General features: G+C 34.9%; 2 protein-coding genes across 2 annotated transcripts; one reads left to right on the forward strand and one right to left on the reverse strand.

Annotated features, from left to right (window-relative positions):
* The first annotated feature begins 10,257 nt into the window (after nucleotides 1–10,257).
* Nucleotides 10,258–17,133, forward strand: ATSPS4F (Sucrose-phosphate synthase family protein). Its single transcript, XM_086249473.1, has 14 exons — nucleotides 10,258–10,888; nucleotides 12,000–12,089; nucleotides 12,391–12,614; nucleotides 12,734–12,797; nucleotides 12,921–13,120; nucleotides 13,222–13,702; nucleotides 13,856–13,984; nucleotides 14,267–14,398; nucleotides 14,506–14,682; nucleotides 14,893–14,946; nucleotides 15,069–15,131; nucleotides 15,429–16,271; nucleotides 16,384–16,511; nucleotides 16,603–17,133. Exons 1-14 carry the CDS (start codon nucleotides 10,679–10,681, stop codon nucleotides 16,874–16,876), a joined length of 3,069 nt encoding a protein of 1,022 aa, XP_086105599.1. The 5' UTR covers nucleotides 10,258–10,678; the 3' UTR covers nucleotides 16,877–17,133.
* Nucleotides 17,134–17,458: 325 nt separating this feature from the next.
* On the reverse strand, nucleotides 17,459–23,529 carry LOC147280508 (tropomyosin). The gene is made up of 12 exons (XM_086252323.1): nucleotides 23,419–23,529; nucleotides 23,245–23,331; nucleotides 21,646–21,779; nucleotides 20,617–20,675; nucleotides 20,479–20,533; nucleotides 20,348–20,398; nucleotides 19,828–19,867; nucleotides 19,209–19,249; nucleotides 19,023–19,127; nucleotides 18,537–18,584; nucleotides 18,032–18,151; nucleotides 17,459–17,726 (listed from the first exon to the last, which is right to left on the reverse strand). Exons 1-12 carry the CDS (start codon nucleotides 23,465–23,467, stop codon nucleotides 17,658–17,660), a joined length of 858 nt encoding a protein of 285 aa, XP_086108449.1. The 5' UTR covers nucleotides 23,468–23,529; the 3' UTR covers nucleotides 17,459–17,657.
* Between the last annotated feature and the right edge of the window lie 350 nt (nucleotides 23,530–23,879).

Consider the following 23,879-nt stretch of genomic DNA (forward strand, 5'->3'; position numbering starts at 1 on the left):
GATCAAATTATGAGCATAAGTGCAGCAACTTTAGTTGTTTTAGTGGTCTGTAGGACGTACATGAATGGGAGCAAGGCTACTGAATGGCTATATTTTGCTCTATACTTAATTACTATTCATGGGCTTAGCCTCCAAGAGGCATGTCAAAACTTGTATCAAGAGATAGAATTGGAATGGGTATCTACTATTGGGTTTGTCATCTCATATCATAATGGATCTATAGTCTACCACTCACTTCTTAAAGAGAAAGGGCCTGCAATATATTTTGGTTGGGTACTTTCTGAAGGTGTTGAAGAGTCCATGTCACCACTATTTTGGTTATCTCTTTTCATTGCTGGATTATGTGAGGCATGGCTCCAAGTTACTAAATCCTATCTGCAATTGGCAATATTGATGAATGAAGTAAACACTATATGGGGAGCGTCTCTGGCTACCTGCAAATTGAGTGCCATAAGGAACAAGATTGTTCTTTACAAGCACATAACCAATCTTGTTGGAAGCTACGCAGGGGAGCTGCTTGGATCTCTGCCATTCAGTTCCATTTTTGAAAGTTTTTATGTGGGCCAAAAGGTAGCAATGCAGAAATTTATGGTTTTCTTAATTACTGAGGCGTCATTTTTCAAAGAAGCTATGAGGATGAATATGGAAGATCTTTGCTCGGAGGCTGTAATTCAGAAAAGGCATAGGAATAGAGTCAAGAATATTACCAATGAAGATGGCTTTGCACCCATTTGGGACCTTTCATGTGGTATCTCTCCTCAACAGTTGACAAAGGCAGTTTATGGGCCTACTTTGAATACTAATAGCCATGAAGTTACTACATTTTTGGTTGTTGCATATGGCATTGGCATCAACCTTGTCGATGTTACTTGGAAATCACAGCTCTCTCGAAGCCCAAATGAGTGCTCTTCTTTTATGATCAACTTCTCAATGACCATTGGAATGACAACTTTCACATGGGTGTTGCTCAGCAAATTTGAATGGAGAGTTGCTGGGAATATCACATCTAAACTACAACTTCTGCTTACTGGAGTTTGTTTCTTCTCTTTGATATTAATTAGTGACCCACTTGCACCTGTTATTGCAACTCTTGCGATGACTCTTCTTGCAGCTGTCTATTTGGGTTCTCTGCAGAACATTATCAACAAGAGTGTCTGGTCCAACTTCTTAAGGCTTGAGGACAAGCCTTAATTTAAGGGGGCAGGATTGATGGGATACTGGGCTACTAAGATATATAGATCACTTAATGGATGGGCTATTACTTATTGGGCTACTGAATATAAATGGGCTGCTAGGATAGTTATATGATAGAATGGCTATTGGGATTGTTATGTTTCCATTTTCTATATATATTTCATACCAGGGTGTGTAACGGGACATGAGAGAATTGATATTTTGTTTTTTAGTATTTCTTTTCTTTAGCTTTCTTTTAGTAAACCGATGGGGGAACCCATCAATATGTGTAGGGGCCATATTGGATGCTAAAGTGGCTTGGTGAGGCCCAAACATTTTTTCCGGCCACGTGAGGTCCAGACTTTTAATTTTTTCCGGTAGGTGCAAGTCCATCAATTTTGGGTAAATTTTCTCACAACACAGGAACTTTGAAGGATTAGAATGCCCTAGAATATGGTAACATTGTTTGAAAATTGAGGAATATTCATGAAAAAATACATGATCATGTTGTCTCTGAATCAGAACGTCGTGATCTTTTTCATTCCTATCGTGCGTTGTTAGAAATTTAAGAATATCTATGGAATCAGCGATCGATCACTGGTCCAATGGCTTATAGAAGGTGGTCAAAACAGTAATTTATTTCATGAGACAGTTGTAAGACAACATGATCGCACCAATTGGGTAACAAGTATATTTGATGATATTGGGGTTATCTTTTCCCAGAAATTTTCGTCAATTATTGGAGATGATGTGGTGGCCGTTTTCTTAGATGTTTTGATTGGAGGTATAGTCAAACTCAAGTGTCCACTAATTCGAGCTAACTACACCTTGAGCTTCATGTCATGTGTTTGCAACATCTGGAGATACACCCCATCCCGAGGGATATGCACAACTCTATGCACCTAGGGAACGTACACATGCTCCACCTTGCATGAGCTACATCATGTATTGCTCTCTTGCGTTGGATATAGCGACTTTCAATTTCATAATGGCTTGTTTTGCTCAACCCAATCATATAGCGAGTCTAGCGACTATCAATTTCATAATGTATTTCATAATGGCTTGTATTGCTCTCTTGCGTTGACTATAACATCACTTAATGTTGTGCAACAAGCGTATATCGTAGCCCCACTAGTAATTCCTAACCAACATTGATATTGATGTTCCCAACTTAACCACTTAGATTTAATGAGAATTTAGTTAAACCCAATGAATCTATCAAATATAGAGATAGCATGAAGATTTTTAAGGTTATAAAACTTAATGTAAGTCATGAGTTGAATGAAATTAATTTCACATCAGATAGAAAATACAATACTCTGTAATATATAAGATGAGTAACTATTATAACACCAAGACCTTTTAGTTCACGTTTACTAACATGATATGGGAGAGAAAATGAATCGGAGTGAGAATGAATGGGTGAGAGAAGGAATTGGAGTCATTGGGTTAAGTTGTTTACTAACCATCTGGAATGAGAATGAAAATGAAGTTGATTCTCATTCTTGTGTTTACTAACGATCATGAATCAGGATAAAAACTAGTATTTGTCAAAACAAATTATTTTCTTAGTGAGTATTTTGGGATTATTAAAAAAATTGAGGGTACTTTTAGTATACATTAGTGACTCTTGATGGAATGAGAGTCAATACCATGTCCCCCACCCCCCAAAGGAATGAGATTGGAGGAGTAATTCTTGATTTTGGTGTGGGCTCCACTTATTTTTTGATTCCCCAATACAAGTAATGGATTTGAGTGGAATATGAATGACTCTTGTTCCATGTAAGTAAACGTGCTATTAAGTTAAAAATCTCTATGTCTATTAAGCTTTACCTAGGCCTCTACTAGATCTAAGTGGTTAAGTTTAAGATAATAAGGATGTTGGTTCAAATTAGCAGTGAGTTTGCACCCGTTCGTTATCCAACATTAATGACTTCAGCTATTGTAAGAAATTGATCACAATTAATCAAGTTTTTATTACAAACCTAAGGGTTAGAAGACGATATGAATGGATGATGATATATTAGAACTGAGATAGATATATATAATTTGCTTGAATGATGTACATCTAAAGAGTTAAAACCATTCGAGAAGGGGGTTGCATCAAATGAATGGCCTAGACGTGCACTCTATCATGGGTAAATAACTAATTGGGTCCCCATAGTTTGATCTTTATTTTATTTAGATCCCCCTAGTTTTAATTTTCAAGTAAATTCTCGTAGTATGTATTTTGTTATAATCAAGTCCAAAATTAAAATTTTGTCTAAATTTTAGACAAGAAACGCTTCTTTTGTCTACGCAAGAGTGCAATTGTTTAAATTTTATGAACATTTTGCCCCTAAACTCACAAAAGTTAACATTATAGATAATTTTCACATGAAAGTTTCATCTAAAGTTTGGACGGAATTTTGATTTTAGACTTAATTGTAACAAAAATAAACTATGAGGATTAGATTAAAAAAAGTAAAACTACGAGAACCCAAGTAAAACAAGGACCAAACTACGTAGACGAAATTGGTTATTTGTCCTTCTATCATTGGTAAGACAAAGAAAGAAATCAATATATAACAAGAAATAAAGCATCTACACAAATAATGAAGGCCAATTAAGTGGCTGTAATGTCAATAAGTGCAAGTGGCTTATATGTCATGGGAGGGTTTGAACGGTGAGGAGATAAAAAGAAGAGAAGAATTGAATGGCCAGAAATGTGATAGAGTCCTAACCACATTGGATATTCCTTGAAATATCCGATGGTATTTTCCCTTTCTGTTTTCAGCCCCATATCGATCCATATTGGCTTATATATAATATGCTCATTCATTCCCACTTCATCTCTTTATCATTCTGATGTAACTTAATTCCCAACTCCCATGTTCATACACTACATCTCTTTCCATAACCTTTGATTTTCTTTTGTTTTTTTCCTTCCCCCTATTATTACCTTTTTTAATTTCTTTTTTCTTTTCCTCTCTTTTCTCATGGTCATGGATTCTTTAATACTTCTTGCGTCTACATTTAATACTATCCTTTTCACAAAGTGATGGCATTTTGCAGCCTCTATAGCACCTAGTCATCCAGTGGAGTGTGCTTACTTCTGACGCCAATTGCCTTTGCTTTAAGGTATCTGATGCGTACCAAGAAACCAAAAGACATGTTAATTCCTCCTTCACTCAACTATACTATTGGGAAATTTAGTGGAATATTGGAAAGATTTTAATTAATTAAGCTGTAAAAAAGCATATATGCCCACATCATTTCGATCCTAACTTCATTCAAGTCATGTAATTTTTTTTTTTCTTTGTCTTTAAAAGATAGAGAAAGAGTTCTTTCATTATTTAATAAATATATACATATATTTATCATTTAATGCGCGCATGCCAGTTACAACATTTTTGGAGAATTGAAACTTGCAGACCTTCCTTAGAAAATATTGATGTATGACTAGTGACTACCAACTGGAATATATCTGGAACCATGATAAAAGTAAATTTTTTGAAAGCAACTTCATTTAATAATTTATTCTTAGTGATGGTAGAGTATAAGATTCTTAATTCAATCAATACGTATGATAAAGTGTTAATAATTAATTAAAAATGTTAATATTTGTGTTAGGATCATGTTATGTCCTATCATTCAACTGACCACATAATTAATCGTAATAAATAAATTGATATCAACCCGATCTATTAATGCATGTTGTGTTTAGGGTATATATATATAATTAACTAGTTAGCAAGTTAATACGAATCTAACTATCCTTTTAGAACCACCACATAACTAATCTCATAATCCGAACCGTCAATTATTTAGGCCATACTTCAAAGATCATCATTGCAAAAAATCAACTAAATCGAAAATCATTTAGTTATCTAATTGAGATCAAATAAATATACGATCAGTGTTTTCGATAAAAGCATATAAATAATTGTTGTTATAATCAAATTACTAATTGACTTCTGATTTTGGAGATTTTTTACAAAGATAATCTTTGAAGTATGACCTAAAAAATAGACGGTTCAGATTTTGAAATTACATTATGCGGTGGGCTCAACAAAGTGGTTAGTTTTGTATTAACTTACTAACTAATTAGTTTTAGAGCATTCTTATATATATATCAGGCTCCTTCTGTTGAGGTATACCTCAACTTATTTATGTTGAGGTATAACCTTGTTGGGGCCTACACGAGTCGTTTTGTGTCGATCCGAACCGTTCGTAAGGATCATCTTCATTGATAGATCATCCTTGCAAAAAATTAGCCAAATCGGAAATCATTTGCTTATCTAACTTTGATAAAACAAATGGACGGTTTTATCGAAAATATTTGGTTCGTCCATTTATTTGATCAAAGTTAGATAGACAAATGATTTCCAATTTGGCTAATTTTTTGCAAGGATGATCTATCTATGGAGATGTAAAAATTGAACGGTTCGGATCGACACAAAACGACTCATGTGGGCCCCAACAGGGTATACCTCAACATAAATAAGTTGAGGTATACCTCAACAGAAGGAGCCTGTATATATATAAATCATGATTCATGAGTTAAGAACTTAAAACTTAGTTCCCTTAATTATCTTTCAATTCAAAACCATCACTTAATTATATATATATAGTAATATCCTAATGAACACCTTGAAACATCTCGCAGTGGATCTTGAGGCATCTTAGGATACCTTAAGACATTTCAAATTGTGAGATAAAAATCTTAAGGCATTCCAAGATGGACTTTAAGGCATCCTACATGGTGCACAGGATCCGCCTAGAGGCATTGCAAGGTGCACCTAAGGTAGTTGAGGCATTCAAGCTAACCTTTAGATATCTCAAGGTGGACCTTTTAGACATCTCAAGGTGGACCTTTAAACATCCACAAGGTAGATCTTCGGACAAAAAAAATCTGGTAATTTCTTGTCCACCAAGGAAAATTTGGTTATTCCTTGTTCACCAAGAAATTGGTTTAGAGTTCCTAATATATAAGTATTAGTCTTAGGATTTGGTGTCGTAACCCATAGCAATTCGAGTATTAGTTTGTGTCTCTAAATTATTGTTTTCTCTGTATAACTTGTGTGATTTGTGTGGGCATTTTCACAACATCCACACATTTAATGAAAATTTAGCTATATGGCTATTGACTATTGAATAAATATTGATCCTAAAAATTTAAGTTATTAGGTAGAAAAACTTAATAACTAGATGAATAGTTACGACCATATTAAAAGTTTTAACTTTTTCAACGTGAGACTAATACTCAACATTGGCTACCTTATTGAATTGCACTACCATGCTTAACTAAGCACATTTGATCATGTGGAATTTTTGATTTTCACATACATATATAGTGTTGTGTCATATATATGGTTATAAATGGGCAGTTGTAAAGACTAAAGCGTGCAGTTATATATCGACCGTTGTATATATACTATAATTAATTACTTGATGAATTAATTTGTGAGTGTTGTGAGTTGTGGATTGTGAATTGTGATTAATGCATAAATTTTATAAAAGCAAGGAGAGTGGAGAGAGAGTGCAGATCGAGAGAATGGAAAGAATCTGAAATGTCTGATGTGCGGATTTAGACATAAGAAGTTAAGGAGGGTGTCTGTCCTCTTCGTCGACATGCAACAAAATATTGCAAATTATGCATGTAAAACAAAACCTACTTTGAAAGTCCCAAACGGTCCCCTCCTTACGCCAATATTAATTAATTTACAAATTACAAATTACTCTCTCTCTCTCTCTCTCTCTCTCTCTCTCTCTCTCTCTCTCTCTCTCTCTCTCTCTCTCTCTCTCTCTCTCTCTCTCTCCCTCCCTCCATATATATATATAAGGCTTTTGCTGATTGGTACACGATATATTAAGCTTTAAAAAATATCCTAGCCCAAAATATAAAAAAGAAAAAAAAAGTTGGAAAGGCATAGAGTTATATATGTCGGTAGGAGTGATAATACACAGGTAACTCTGATCAAAGGCAACTCAAATATGACATATATATATATATATATATAGAGGAAGCTATTGGGTAACACATTCATTTTTGCTCACGATGGTGGTAATGTTCATCTTTTTGTAATATATGTTACACATCTACTATGGTGGTAATGCTCATCACCACCTTTTTGTGGTGAGTAAAAATAGACTCATTGGGTAACTGTGAAAGCCTACTGTAGCTTAATTTTATAAGCTGACACCTAGTTTAGGGTTTAGACAACTATGAATAACATTCCTCAATTATTTATTATGTTATTTTTAATTTGAGACACCATTATTTATTAAATAGGCCGGTTAAATATATAACATGATATATGTAATCATTTATTCATAAGGGCTATTATGAGGGATAAATTATGAGTGATTATGAGAGACAATTTTATAATAGCCCTTAGATAATTAATCCAATAACACATTTTATTACCCAAAATTCTAAAATTTCAAAATTAAAACATAATATAATTAAAGGCGATAAATTAGGTGTAATTAAATATAAGGATTATTATAAAGAATAATGCTATACTTACCATATTCTTATACCACATTTTTATACCATCTGACGTGTCATTATTTTATTGGACAAATTTTTTTTTTTTTTTGGTTTTATTTTTTATTTTTTAGTATCTAATGTATGAATGCTATGTAAGTTGCCACATAAGGTGGTATGAAATTATGGTATAAAAATGTGATATATGTAGCACTACTGAATTATAAAACAGTCCCTCTCATCATTTATTAATCAAATGGGGTAATTGAATTCAGTTGTGGTGCGATAACATCATTGCTATTTCTCTTGCCTCTAATCTTGTTTTTCACACGCGTACTTGTCATGTTAAGGTAGACTATCATTATATCCGGGAAAAAAGGTTCGACAAGAGCTTGATGTGCGTTATATTTGTTCTCAATCAAGATCAATTAATTAGCCGATATTTTTACCAAGAGTCTTTCTCATCATCGGTTCTCTTTTATTTTGGCCAAACTTTTGGTACGTTCTTCGTTGTTCAGCTTGCGGAGGTGTGATAGACATATAATTTTCAATAAGGATTCTTCTACCTTGTTTGACAAAAATTCCTTTTTTAAGTAATTCTTTCTTGTGTCTTAATAATTAGTCTAGATTTTCTTGTATATTAAGTTGATTTACTTTCCTTTGTATGATTTTACCTTGTACTTGTATAAATACATCAAAAAAATATAAACCTCAATATGTCTAAGAATTCCATTTTTTCCTAAAATCTATCAAGGAAAATCAACATGATTAAGGAAACCCAAACTCATCAATTATGTATCTGGTTCAAGTCGTTTTCACATTTCGTGTCACATTTTTCTATCCTTCTACATAGGGAAACAATTTCAGAAAGAAAGAGATCGAATTCTAACTGTTGGCCGGTTTGGATCCTAGAAAAGTTTAGTGAAAGGATAATGAAACATCACATAAATTAGTTGGAAGTAATATTTATGCCTTTAAAATTTCCTTAATTAACTTGTTTGTGACCGGCCCAGATAGAACATTTAATGAAGATGACAATTTTAATTATGATCGACCTTTATTTTTTATTTTTGATTTGGAGAAGAGTTGAATGGAAGTTGGAACTTAGGATCTCTATAATATTATAGAGAAAAATATTACTAAACCACAATAATGATGACCTTTTAGTTGTACTATATATATATATTCTTAAAACTAAGGTTTTGCACTTAAATTACACCAATTCAAGGGTACCATGTAAAAATGTGGAATATTGTCCCACATTAGAACAATATAGTATTGGTGATAGTTTATAATTCAATAATACTAGTTATCCCACATTTTTTCTCCCACATTTGTATCTTACTTGATGTGTCATTACTTTACTGAAAGGGTATTTCCTTTTTCTTTTTTAGGTTTTATTGCCAATTAATTTGTGATTGGATACTCCAATTTCTTTCATGGTGTGAGAATATATCTACCAACATTATTGTCTCCATAAGCCTCCGGCCGGTAATTAAGTAGAAAAATTAGGGGTGGTATTTTTATTTGAACATATTCATTCTCTTCCAGCATACTTCACTTTTTTTTAAAAGGATCTGGATCTCTTGCTTATTTTTTGTTTCTTCTTTTTTTGCTTAATTACTTTAATATTAGCCATGTATTTATTATTCAAAGATAAAAACTGAAAGATGAAATAGATTCGTAACATTTTTTTAGTATAAATAAAATTACATGAAATCTTAAATTTATATTAGACAGTTAAAATGGACACATGAAAAAACAAAGAAAGCTCAAAATCCAAATCCTTTCTTTCAAACCACTTAAGTAAATAAAATCCAATGGTTATATAATGCTTAATGACTTAATGTTATTTGTTTGAGTACTTGTGTTGGTACGAAGAGCTTCAAGAGCCTCATCGTTGAACCGCTCATAGGCTGTTTGAACGATTTTAGAACATTTGATGTCGAATTAGTACAAGGTTTTTGGGGCCCCCTAGAGCTATAAGCCTATGACATAAAGATTATAATATGTACTCCAAATTGACAATCATACAACATAACATATTAAACTGTGTAATCAGAAAATGTTATCATATATTATAAGTCTCGACTCTTACCATAATCTAAGCGGTTGGATGAAAATCCAAGTGGTTAGTATAATACATGTTATTTGTTTTGTACTCTAAGCTTTTATCTTATTAAATCGTTTGATTGTTCATCCAACGATGTGGTAAAACAGTGACCTGTTAAAATACCAACTGGTAAACACTGCTGATTAATTATATATACACACACAAACAGACTTTTAACTTTAGGAAGTCTCAGATGTCTCCTTAATTATTCTTTCTTTTTTTCCCCTTTGAATTTTGTAAGCCTCTCTAAAATGTTAATATATTGGATGAGAAAGTACAATTGTAGGTATAATATATTAGAAATGGATTGTTTTAGTAGATCGGAAATAAGTTTGAGTGCACAGTGGAGAATAATAAAAGAAAGAGGATGTTTGTGTAATATACGTTATATACCTCTACAAGGAAATGAGAGAACCAAAACCACCCAATCCTTATTCCTTATTGACAAATTTATAGATTTATGAATTTTCAAATTAGTTCAATTTGAAAAAGCGAAGCCTTTATAAAGAGCCTTGCGTCTTCACCCAACATGGTTTCAAAGTTCAACTTCCTTTGAAACCATCTCTCTTTCTAGTTTCTAGTACAAAGCTAGATTTTCAAAGACAGCATCAAATCATATAAAATATTTTCCGAATTGGATTATATATTTACTTTGCAATCCAATCCAATCCTTTGAAGTATTATATTTTAGCTTCTACTGGAAAATTATGAGATTCCACAGAATTTAACTTTAGAAGCATTATTCTCATTTCTCAATGCTTTTAGTAGCATGAGCTGATATACATATATATAAGCCATTCATATATCTCTTATTCCACAAGCACAAAGCTTCATAGTTATCAATCTTATATCTCACTCTAGCTATCTCTTTGAAACAAGAAATTATTAGAAGATCGAGAAGGTGAAACAGAGCGGGAGAGATGGCGGGAAATGACTGGTTAAACGGTTACTTGGAAGCGATTTTGGATGCAGGTAGCAGCACAAGGAAAAATAATGATGGGAAGTTGAAAGTTGCAAAGTTTGAAGAGCAAGTGAAGGAGGAGAAGGTGCAGTTTAGTCCCACCAAGTACTTTGTGGAAGAAGTTGTCAATAGCTTTGATGAGTCTGAGCTCCACAGGACATGGGTTAAGGTCGAATTTCATCATCTCTCTAGCTTTCTCCAAATTTATATTTATGTCAAATTAATTATTAGTTTTCAGTCTTGATTAAGCTCTTGCAGCAGCATTAATTCCATAAAGCTCATACCTCTCCCTTGCTAACTTTAACATTCATTCATTGTTTGGCCCTCAAAATCTCACATGTCCTGCAAAACATTTAAGTATCTACTAACCATTTGGGAAACAAATATGTTTGATTGTTTTCATGCATATATAATGCATTTTTTTTCCCACAGAGAAAAGCACTGAATTTTTCTCAGTTGATGTCATATTTGATTGGCTTGAATGAGATTTAAAGCATTTTATGTGGAAACGAATTAGAGAGAATATTGTGAATAACAAACATTGCAGCAACAGAGGAGATGAGGATGGGGATGTGAGATGAGTGATGAGCATATACTTGCGGTTTGTAGGGGGCAAAAATAGTGGTTTTCTTTTATTTCTAGTAGACCCCATGATAAAAACTGGTTTACTAGTTGGGGACCACATTGCAGATCTGAATTTATGTTCCCATTTTCTTGGGTCCAATAGTACTGTATGTTACTGTGGCCAAACTCCAAAAGTACATACATGAAGGATAAATATATACTAGGAAGTTTCATTTCATTTATGGTCTGGGTCACTAGCTAACTAATTGAATTTGGAGTAGACTACTCAATTACTCATCACTCATCACTGGGTCTGGGTCTGGGTCTGGGTCTGGGTCACAGCTCTTTTGGTACTACTCCACTGGTTTACAAATTATAGAAAACATGCAATAACATAAAATAAGATGGTAACATTCTTCCTACCCCTGCAATATGTCAGAAGACATATATACATACATATTTTGAATATCGAAATAGGACAGAGTCGATCACACTCACACAAGATGATCAACTAATTGATTGAATTCTTAAATTCAGAGAATAAAACTAAATTGGAGTAGTTGTGATATTGTTGGCTATACATATTAAATAGTTTGCCCCTTCTCTGTTTGTTTTAGTTAATTCTTGTTTGGTTTGTGTAAAATCAAAATCTAATTCAACCAAAAAATAAGAAAGAAAGAATTAACAGAGGGTGTGGTGTGGGTGCATATATGCAGGTGATAGCTACAAGGAATACCAGAGAACGCAGCAATAGGCTTGAGAATATGTGCTGGCGCATTTGGCATCTTGCCCGTAAAAAGAAACAGGTCAGTCACTCACACTCACACTCACACAACACAACACTTAGAGTGCAGCAGCATCAATCAAATTCCCTATATAAAGCTCAAGTTCTCGACCAAGAATAATGCAAATGCAAGTTGCTGGCTACTTATTCCATTTCAACTATATACTTTGTTAATTCCTAAACAAAAGAAAAAGAAAAAGAAATCTGATTTTTAAGGCTGACATGTAGACTAAAATTTTCATGTAATGGATGTATACACTCACTGTAACTGTCAGTCTGTCTCGTGACGACGACATAGTTTGCACACTTTGGTGTGTTTGCAGATAGCATGGGATGATGCACAAAGGCTTGCAAAACGACGTCTGGAGCGAGAGCAAGGTCGTAATGACGCAGAAGATGACCTTTCGGAGCTGTCTGAAGGCGAAAAGGAAAAAAGCGACATCACTTCTGCAGAACCACCTGCCAAGGAAATGGCAAGAAATAACTCTCAAATGCGAATATGGTCTGATGATGATAAGTCTAGGCATCTTTACATTGTCTTAATCAGGTATTTATTCACTAATAATGCAAAAGCAATTAGTAATTAAGTAATTAAGTGGGTCATACAATTTGTGTAATTTGTCATGCCATGTTATTAATATGTTTCTTTTTCTTGACTCTTTCTAGTATGCATGGGTTGGTGCGTGGAGAAAACATGGAACTAGGAAGAGATTCTGACACAGGTGGCCAGGTAATAATAATATATACTAAATTAAATTAAGGATGCCCCTATCTTAATTGAGCCAAGGCCAGCAATAAAATTAAATTTCAATCATATTTAAAAATAATTAATGGTACGTATTTAATTTATTAGGTGAAATATGTGGTGGAACTTGCTCGTGCTCTGGCCAACACAAAAGGAGTGTATCGAGTGGATCTATTAACCAGACAAATTTCTTCGCCGGAGGTAGACTACAGCTATGGTGAACCCAATGAGATGCTTGCTTGTCCACCTTACGGCAGTGGCAGCTGTGGAGCCTACATTATCCGCCTTCCCTGTGGACCGCATGACAAGTAATTTCTAGTTCATATCAATACGAGTAATGTTATTTGTACTATCTCAAATAACCATCTTGTGTACTATCTCTCTATTAAACGCATGCATATTATTATAGGTACATACCCAAAGAGTCACTTTGGCCTCACATACCTGAATTTGTTGATGGGGCTCTGGGCCACATTGTGAACATGGCAAGAGCTCTTGGGGAAGAAGTCAATGGGGGCAAACCAACATGGCCTTATGTCATCCATGGCCACTATGCTGATGCTGGGGAGGTGGCTGCTCACTTGTCTGGAGCCTTGAACGTGCCAATGGTGCTAACTGGGCATTCATTGGGGCGAAACAAGTTCGAACAATTGCTCAAACAAGGGAGGTATTCGAGGGAGGACATAAATGCAACCTACAAGATCCTGAGGAGGATTGAGGGGGAGGAGCTGGGCTTGGATTCTGCTGAAATGGTGGTGACCAGCACAAGGCAAGAGATTGAAGAGCAATGGGGGCTCTATGATGGGTTTGACCTCAAGTTGGAGAGGAAGCTGAGGGTTAGGAGACGGCGTGGAGTTAGTTGCCTAGGACGATACATGCCAAGAATGGTGGTATGCACATTGCAGTCTCTGTCTCTTTCCCATTGATTGTGGCTTTTTCAAATTAACGATCATTGACTTAACACCACCATGTCTTAGACTTCATTCTTTTCTTCCCAAAGTCTTGTACATAGTACACTAATCACTATGTGATGGTGGCATTAGGTTATACCGCCAGGCATGGACTTCAGCTATGTTACAACCCAAGATACAGAAGGAGAAGGAGATCTCAAATCACTGATTGGCTCAGACAGAGCTCAAAACAAAAGGCATCTGCCTCCAATATGGTCCGAGGTAGTAAATTCTTCCTCCTTTCACACATTCCCACATCCTTCATTTGGTTATACAAGTACGTGCATGCAATGCAATCCACTAAAATGAAACATTCTACCATCTCCTGCACAGCATTAATTTCCATTCCATTCCACTAAGAATGATAATAACCTTGAACTTTCCTATACATAAAATAGGCTTAGCCTTGATTATAATATGCATGCTATTCATAACAAAAACAATTTAGCCTCACAAATGAGGAGAAATCAAAGCAATAACTAGAAATGTTTGCCACTGATGCAGGTGATGCGATTTTTCACGAATCCTCACAAGCCCACCATACTTGCACTGTCCCGTCCTGACCCCAAGAAAAATGTCACTACATTGCTCAAGGCCTTTGGGGAATGCCAAGCCCTTCGGGAGCTAGCCAACTTGGTAAAGTTCACACTAGAATTTCCCATAACTCAAACAATCCCCCCTTCGATGCAGTAAATAATATTTGTAAGAACCAACCAAGTACTGATCACTTATTGTTTATGCAGACACTAATACTTGGTAACAGAGATGACATTGAAGAAATGCCAAACAGCAGCTCAGCTGTTCTTACAACCGTGCTCAAGCTCATCGACAGGTATGATTTGTATGGCCAAGTAGCCTATCCCAAACATCACAAGCAATCAGATGTCCCTGACATATATCGTCTCGCTGCAAAAACAAAGGTACATATTATGTGATGAATCAGCTAATCAAAAACCTGTACTCATACTTTCATGATCATGGACCTATTAAGTTTGTGATGTGATAAATTTGAGTTCTATTGCCCCAGTTTGCTACATGACCCATTTTATCATCAGCCCAGATTATTCGTTTTCCTTGCATCACCTAAAATTCTAACAGTGACACACTCTTTATGGGAATTTCTATTGAAGGGAGTTTTTATCAACCCAGCTCTGGTGGAACCTTTCGGTCTCACAATTATAGAGGTTAGCTTTTCAGGATTTTATGCTTCACCTCAAATCTCTGGTGGGGATAACCTTAGTAGTGACACTGTCATTACTTACCCCAAACGATTTATTTATTTATATTCTTGTGGTTTTGCTTTCAGGCGGCTGCTTATGGTTTACCTGTGGTTGCCACTAGAAATGGAGGGCCCGTGGATATTCTGAAGGTTACATGTCCTAACCCAACCTCTAGGAATATGTTGTGATTTATCCTAACCTATTAATATTGTATTTAGAAAATTTATCGGAAAAACAACTTCAAGATGTCTTGTGGAACCAATTTGTGTAGGTGGTGCATAATCACACAAATCTCACCACATCTCTATTGTATATGATGTTATATACAATAGAGATGTGGTAATTTTCACCTCTATTAGAGATATTAGAAATGTGGTTAGTAAATATGATAGATATAGTATTACTTTGTCTAAAGAACTAATAGGTAGCTGACTCTTTACTACCAGGCACTAAACAATGGCCTCCTAGTTGACCCACATGACCAAAAAGCCATCGAAGATGCATTGCTAAAGCTTGTTGCAGACAAAAACCTCTGGACTGAATGCAGGAAGAATGGCCTAAAGAACATCCACCGCTTTTCGTGGCCAGAACACTGCCGGAACTACCTCTCCCATGTTGAACATTCCCGAAATCGCCACCCAACCACCCGCCTTCAAATCATGCCAGTTCCTGAAGAACCAATGAGTGACTCTCTAAAAGATGTGGATGACCTATCTTTAAGATTCTCAGTAGAAGGAGACTTCAAACATAATGGAGAGGTCGATGCAGCAACTAGACAGAGGGAACTCATTGAAGCCATAACCAGAATGGCTTCATCTAATAGCAGTGCTGTTGCTAATTACTGTCCTGGTAGAAGGCAGAGGCTGTTTGTAATAGCCGTGGATTGTTATGACCAGAAAGGAGATGGTACCCAGACTTTTCAGGAAATTATAATGAGTGTCAAGAAAGCAGCAAGCTTAGGTTTCGGGCAGGGTCGTGCAGGCTTTGTATTGTTTACTGGTTCCAGCTTACAAGAAACCATGAAAGCATTTAAAGGCTGCCAAGTAAATATAGAAGATTTTGATGCGGTGGTCTGCAAAAGTGGGAGTGAAATGTATTACCCATGGAGGGATTTGGCAGCTGATGCAGATTATGAAACCCATATCGAGTACAGATGGCCCGGAGAGAATGTGAGGTCCATGGTGCCAAGGCTAGCCAGGTTAGAATCTGGGGATGAGGATGACATCATGGAGTATGGAGGGTCCAGTAGCTCTAGGTGCTACTCTTATAGTGTGAAACCAGGAGCCAAGGTGAGAACCTTTCTATGCTGTGGAAAATGACTAACCTTGATTGAAAGTGGTGCCTTAAATGTGCATTTGTGTGCTATAACTTTATGATAATGATCTGGTGTATCAATTGCAGATCCGACGGGTTGATGACCTGCGCCAAAGGCTGCGGATGAGAGGCTTCCGATGCAACCTTGTCTACACTCGTGTAGCATCAAGGTTAAATGTGGTACCACTAGTTGCATCAAGAGTACAAGCACTAAGGTTGGATTTCCTTTACTCTCTGCATTATGCAATATTACTGATGAAAGTCATCTTTAGTTATGGTTACAAATTACTGTTCTGTGCTATGTAGATATCTTTCAGTAAGATGGGGAATTGATCTCTCCAAGGTGGTTGTGTTTGTTGGAGAAAAAGGAGATACAGACATTGAAGACCTGCTGGCTGGCCTCCATAAGACCCTAGTTCTAAGAAGCTCTGTTGAGTATGGCAGTGAGATGCTTCTTCGCAGTGAAGATAATTTCAAGAGAGAAGATGTGGTCCCAAAAGATAGCCCTAACATCGCCCTTGTTGAGAGTTATCAAGCCCATGATATCTCAGCAGCTCTTGAAGCCCTTGGGATCAAGTAATTTTAGTTTTTCCATTATTCCTACTTTTTCTTGTCTATAAAGGGATACTTTCGACAACTCAAGCAAAAATCTGAGTACCACTTAAAGGGAATATACGTCTCAACTTCTTGAAAGTTGTATGTAATTTCGATTTATGCAAGTATATACATATGAGCTATATGAAGCATCATATTTTTTTTCCCATATATCCTTGAATTTCATTACTTAATAATACAAAAAGGGCATGATGAAATGATGTCCACTAGATATTCAAACCCTCCCTAAGGTGCTTTTGTTTATGCATTTGTGAGACCATTTTTATCATTAAATTGAATAACTGTCCTTCGTTTAATGATTGAAAATCACAAAATCAGACCAATATGCATGCAGTGCGTAAATGATGGTTTCTATCAAAAAAGAAATGTAAATGGTAGATACGTGGCTGCTTTTCATGTCAACCCATGATTCATCATTTTATCTAAGAGAACCAATTTATACTGTGAATGGTATATTTAGCACGGCGGATGTGATTCACTTCACAGTTAAGATATGACGGCATTTTCACGTATTATATAGTGTTTGCACTGGCGATCTGTACAACTTTAATCAACATCCAATCACTTTCAACTTGCACTGTACAAACAACTATAATAATGTCATTATGTTCCTGCTGCAGTTGTAGTTATAGAATTAGTTTCGACCTTCATTTGCACAATTACCTGGAAAGCAAGCCAAGTATTCTAGCCGGCTGATGCATTCATTTCTCAGCGTTCCACTCACCCAATGTGTGTTTCAAGTTTTGTTATACACAAAGGTCCACTTCCACTTTGTATTCCTCCCCACAAGCACATTTAACCACCTGAGATATTCCCTGTAAAAAGCAGAGCTTCAATGAAAGAAAGGATACAATTTATTATAAAAGAAAATCAATTGTCTTCTCCAGAAAATATGCGTTGACAATAGACTTCAATTATCAGAAATTACAAATCCATGGAATTTCCATGCAACTATGCACCATCTGCAAGATAAATTCTACTTCATGTCTATTTACGTGAGAACCCTTCAATAGACACAACTCTGGTCACATCCATTGGACATATCATCAAATGGTCACATGACATGGTTACTACTTTCTGTAAATCTCTAAACACAGGAAAAACCTGATAAATAGTTTACCTTCAGTGTCTCAATTTGGTTGTGCAGAGACTTCAAGTATTCAGTTTCTCCAGCTTTATCAGATAAAAGGGCATTGTATTCCTCTTCCAATGTCTGTAAATCCATAGCCCTTAGCTCTGGCTGGAATCACCCATTGCAAGAAGAGAAATGAAAAATTACTGTACAATAAGATATTATGTGAATACAATATTTTGGGGGTAGTGAGGGAAGCCAATAAATTGTATTAATTAGTGGGTATAGAGGCTCATCAATTCTCCTGAAGCCCACTATTCGATCAATTCAACAAAACTCCACATTCCTGGACAGTAAAATTGAGAATATGGATTGGCATAAAATAAAATAATCATGTGATGCCATTCTCACGGAGTATATTTTACTTTTACCATTAGAAATTTAACATTTTATAAATACTATCTCATATCTGTACTACATCTGATTGAAAGTACCCTCATATCTGCAAACATGCACAAGATATGGACCTATTTGTATTGAGCAAACAACTGACCTTAAAATCATTTTCCTTGCAATTTACTTGCTCAATAGCCTGCTTTGTCTGAATTGGCACAAGAAAGCAGCATAAGAATGAATGAGTGATAATACTTTAAACAAATATTACCTTCATTGTGTTTCTTTTTTCTATTATTACTTTTTTCTTTTAGAGGGGGCATAGTGTTAAATTAGACGGACATGAATCTCAATAAGAAAAATAGAGAACAATGAAACTCAGTAAAATACTCTTCAGGCGAATAAATGCAAGAGAAAAAATGAAAAGAAAACTTTACAATGAATAGTAAAGCAGAAACCTCACAGAGATGTGAAACAGTTGCAACCTCAACTGTTTTTTATATATATATAAAAAAAAAAAAAAAAAAAAGTACTTCAACATGACAGGCTGCCGGACAAGAGATCATTTATGCATACCCCATCCAAAAGGAAAAATCAACATATCTTAATTATAGTTTAACAACATGAATTCAACTTTAGAGGCAACCTTGTGGTTCTCCATGACAAGCTCAGATTTCATTTGTGAAATCTCATCAAGCTTGGCTTTAGCAGAGTCCAAAATAGCCATTAGGTTCTTCCTTGCATCATTACCCTGTTATTTATGAATAAATCAAAAGATCGCTACTCAATCCAACACCATACATATCAATGATCAATAAAAGTAATGTCACACCTGATTCTCCATGCTGCAGTGGTTATCAAAGTTAGCCTTCCCTGCAAAGAAGTCCAATATAAAAAGAAAGTGAATAACACTATATTCTGAGTCAACCCATAATGACTTCATCTTGGATTATAAGATACCCTGCTTGCATCACATGGAACAAAATGACTTTCCCCTAATTGCTTCAACTGAGGCAAATTGCTCTTACAATACTTTATTTGGTTCAGCTGGTGCACAATTCATGTTGTAGACCTAAATATGGGATATCATGCACTTCTTACCCCCTAAATACAGAAATGCACACACAAGTTAAAAAGTTAAATGCCAAATTGCTTTTAGCTAGTAAGGCCTTGCTTCTTTCTTAAACTGGTGATTATTACATATTTGCATTTGGCAGGTAGGCTGCAAGCATCACTCATAAAGAAATCTCATCAGTTTCAGCATGATGCCTTTAGGTCCAACTGAGTGCAAAATTAACAGTGAAAAGGATTATGGATTACCAGCTTGTTTTCATAAAGGGCTCAGCCTTAGAGGGCATAAATAACTTTTGGCTAATGGATCAGAATCCATTTTCGCTCATCACTATTATATACACTGCAGAAACTTGACCAAAAGAAGGGGTACAATTTACCTTGAAAATCATCTCTTTGCGCATCAAATTTATCCCTAACCTGCACAGATTCTAATCAGTCCTGTGACACAATTAATTTCTATCTGTATGATTTAATACCTTTAAAGGGGAAGCAACATCAAGAAAGATATTAATAAAAAATAAAAAAACAAAAACAAAAAAGAATAAAAACTCAGCAGCAATTACATGATTTAGACTATACAAGAACTTCATATCTTCAAAAGGCTAAACTGTATTCCAAAAAATTGGATTGAGGAGATTTGTCAAGTCAAAGTCTGGGGAAATATCTGCAAGGGACTTTTTAGTGGGGGGGAGGGGTTCAGCTTTAATGGACTCACACATATAGTGGATTATTTGAAACATAGATACACGTGTTATTAACCACAAGGGATGGAACATAACTTCCATAGTGGAAAAGTTACCCTAGTTTTTATCAAAACATCAAGTCAAAGAAGTGAGGCAAAAAAAGGTATATCACATATGTAAATAAAGAAGGAGAAAAGAAAATCTGAGGATGTACCATTCCATGCTCTCCCAATTCTGTATTAGTGTTGTGAGAATAGACCCAATCCTAACCAATATTTAAAAGGAAACTATAAATACAATGAACTTAGAACACAAATGTACATAAAAGGGGCACCAAAATCAAACCTGTTGTTGCTGCAATTTGGCATTGATGTCCTCTGCAACCTTCATGTAGTAAGTGCTGTTATCACAAACATGGCAAGTTGATAAATTGATATAATATTAGGTGCATGTCAATCAATTCAGCTTGAATGATTGATGTACCTCTTTTCTATAAGCTTGGAAGATAAGTTGATTCTTTCTTGCTCAATGAGCTCCAGAGTCTACTTGTTAAAAGGAAATAAAACAGCACATAGGTATCAAAATATTTTTGTCTTGAGCAATTAAACATGTGATGAACTTACTAATTTCCTTGTTAAAAGGAGTATTAGTCAGGAATGTGAAGTGATAAATACTACATGCATGATGCAACCTAGCTCTACCTTTTACCCCTAAGACTAGTCCATTAAGAAGTCAAAAGAAAAGTTTTAGGAAATACAATTTTCTTATATATAAGCATATAACTTGGGCTCTTGAATGTCTTATGTATCCATCAAAATACAAAATGTAATCATCAAAACCTTTGAATTTAAAATTGTTGGATACTCTAGGCATGCATGCCTGAATATTAGGATATTGAAACTATCTACACGGTATTACAGAAGGCAAAAAAAAAAAGTATAGCTAATTTTTGCAACTAGAAGCATAAGCAAGGCTATACGATGTTTTAGAAAAGAAAGAGCCACTGATTAAGAGTCAGATAAGTTAAGAAAAATAAAGCAGAAAAGTGATCAAAGTCCAAGTGTTGATGTGCAAATGGAACACCTATCACAAGAGAAATATCAAACTGGGCGTTCTATTGGATATGACAAAATGGTGCTACCATTGATGAGAAGAAACTCAAAACAGGTCAATGTATTTTGTTTCAAGTAAATTTTAAGCCTTGAATATAGTAAACAGTTAGAAATTCCCTCTCAAAGCACTAGCAGCCTATAGGAACCTTTAAAACAGAAGACACAAGGAAGATGATGCCTGTCACATTGATCTAAAAAATCTTACATTTTCCCCCTTTTCCTTTGGGAAAATATCATTTTCCTATTTAATAGGTTATTAGTAATATTAAAACAAATTTGCCCACCTTACAGCTTACGTCCGTATATGGAAACAAGTTGATTGCTTAAGTTTTAACATCACCATTAACAAACAACCACGGACACACATACACACACATACACACACACACACAGAGGCTACCTGGACAAGGGTGGATGAATCAGACTCCAAAGAAAATATCTTTCTCTGTTTTTCCAAAATCTGAGAGCAAATTTGACCTTTCGCCTTCTTCATCTGCTCAATGTCTACCATGAATCGTTTTGTTTCGGATATTGCTGCAACAATAATGAGTACAAGTTCAAAAGTATTAAAAACACGAGGATCACAGAAAGGAATCTTTATCAAAGAAAAATAGAAATAAATGACAAATTAGATTCACATTTCACTTCGAAACTTAATACATCCAAATTATTTGAAATTTTGAAATGAAAAATGCTGGGTTACTAATTGACCCACTAGCTGAAAATAAAAGGAAAACTTTAATGATTGTGATATCCAGACTATTTTAAGAAAAATAAAAATGAAAATCACAAGAAGCCATACAACTTGGAGAGCCTGCTACAGAAACCACATATGATTCAAAATTGATTTAAAAAACTTTCGTAATACAGGACTTATAATCAACAGAAACCCTTGTAATAACTACAATATTCAAACCAGTTGAACATAGATTCAATTGAATGTATCTCATACCTACATTTAACAGTCCCAAAAAACAACTTCTCACTACTCATGTGATCAGTAATCAAGAGTAACCAGTTTTAGTATGGAATTACCCAGTTCAACAGTTTCAAGGCTCTCTTTAAATTACACTTAAAACAAGTCTTCTGTAGTAGGAGGGTGGAGCCAAAGTCGATGTTTAAGCATTAAAGTAATAATAATAATAATAAAATAAACAAGTTACATGATAGTTGGATGGTACGTCTCCTTGCAGATATAGTTGGATGGTACATCTCCTATTATTATCACTTTAATGCTTAAACATCGACTTTGGCTCCAGCCTCCTACTAGCAGATATAGTTGGATGGTACATCTCCTATTGGTACTAAAAGTTCAAAAGATCTTCCAACTTGAATCTAGTTTTTAATGTGAAACCAATCTAATATATTTGCACCACAACTTTTTTTTTTTCAGCCTTTTTACTCTCTACTGAATAGCTTTTCCATTTTCAAAATATAAGCAACTTAGAACACTATGCTACTTAGCAAATAAAAATATTTTGAACTTTCAGAAATTAATTTGGAAAAGGAAAAATTCAGATGTTAGGTAAATTTAATGGCGGAGAAGAAAAAATCAAAATATTTAAACTCATTTTAGTCAAGAAATTAAAAGATTTCTATACATGCAATAGCTGGCATGAGCTTACAGCACATAACAAAAATCAGAACAAGCCAACGCAAAATAAATTTCTTTTTGTGCATTGTACGTAATTTATACAATAGTATCTATAATTTTCACCATACTCAACTAAAGATATATTTCACGAATTGCAAATTTACAATTAAAAGAAAATAGAGATATGTGTAAAAATTGAGGACAGAAGTTTGAAACAAATAGCAAATTTAGGATAGATATTACGTTTTCCTTTTAACAAATAAAGTTTGTTTGAATTATTTTTAACAGTAAGAAGTTGTGCAAAAGCAGAAACAAAGGGAATAGATAAATGAAAGTGGAACAAAGCATAATTGAGTAAAATAAGCAGAAAATATAAATACGGTTACGAAGAAGAGGAAGGAGAACCAGAATTGAGATCGATCTCTAAGGTCTGAATAGTGGTCAATTGCATTTGCTCTTCCACTGAGACCTTGGCAGCTTGATCTTCCACATCTATAAATTCCAAATTCGAAAAATAAAACAAGGCAATGAATGAAATTTGTGTAATTCGACATAAGGCGATCGGAATGTGAATGGTACCGTTCATCTGAGAGCGCAATGTCTTCATGTACTGCAAGTATTCCTCCATTTTCTTCTTCTTGTTTCTTGTTGCTTTGCAGAGACAGAGGGCGAGAGCGAGAGTGAGAGTGCCTCAAGAAGATTAGGAGTGGCCAATTTTTATTTTTGGAGGGAAATATAAGGAGTCCAACGAATATTTGTTAGGTCTGGGCTGAATATTCTGGGCCAACGCGATTTATGAAATATGTTCTCCCATTGCAGCCCAATGTACTCTGTTTTCATTTTTTAGGAAGGGAGGCACTCAAATTTTTCCCAATTTTTTATTTTATTTTACCCTTTATTGTAAAAACAGGATGAAATCACTCAAATCCATTCAGTGGTTATCTAATAAAACATTCACCAATGTTCAGAAGATAAGTATCGAATAAACATAAACATTTTGGCAGATAACTATCGAATACCTTTTTTATTTCCATTTGGTG

Source organism: Dryas octopetala, chromosome 7 (assembly GCF_963921425.1).
Source record: "Dryas octopetala chromosome 7, drDryOcto1.1, whole genome shotgun sequence".
NCBI classification, from domain to species: domain Eukaryota; kingdom Viridiplantae; phylum Streptophyta; class Magnoliopsida; order Rosales; family Rosaceae; genus Dryas; species Dryas octopetala.

Excerpts from the sequence above, each read along its gene's own strand:
- ATSPS4F (XM_086249473.1), top strand. The coding sequence starts at position 10,679 with ATGGCGGGAAATGACTGGTTAAACGGTTACTTGGAAGCGATTTTGGAT. Across the intron at positions 12,615-12,733 it reads CTTTACATTGTCTTAATCAG|TATGCATGGGTTGGTGCGTG; the intron begins GTATTTATTCAC and ends GACTCTTTCTAG. Across the intron at positions 14,399-14,505 it reads TTCGGGAGCTAGCCAACTTG|ACACTAATACTTGGTAACAG; the intron begins GTAAAGTTCACA and ends TTGTTTATGCAG.
- LOC147280508 (XM_086252323.1), bottom strand. The coding sequence starts at position 23,467 with ATGGAGGAATACTTGCAGTACATGAAGACATTGCGCTCTCAGATGAAC. Across the intron at positions 20,676-21,645 it reads ATTCATCCACCCTTGTCCAG|ACTCTGGAGCTCATTGAGCA; the intron begins GTAGCCTCTGTG and ends TTTAACAAGTAG. Across the intron at positions 20,399-20,478 it reads CCAAATTGCAGCAACAACAG|GATTGGGTCTATTCTCACAA; the intron begins GTTTGATTTTGG and ends AATATTGGTTAG.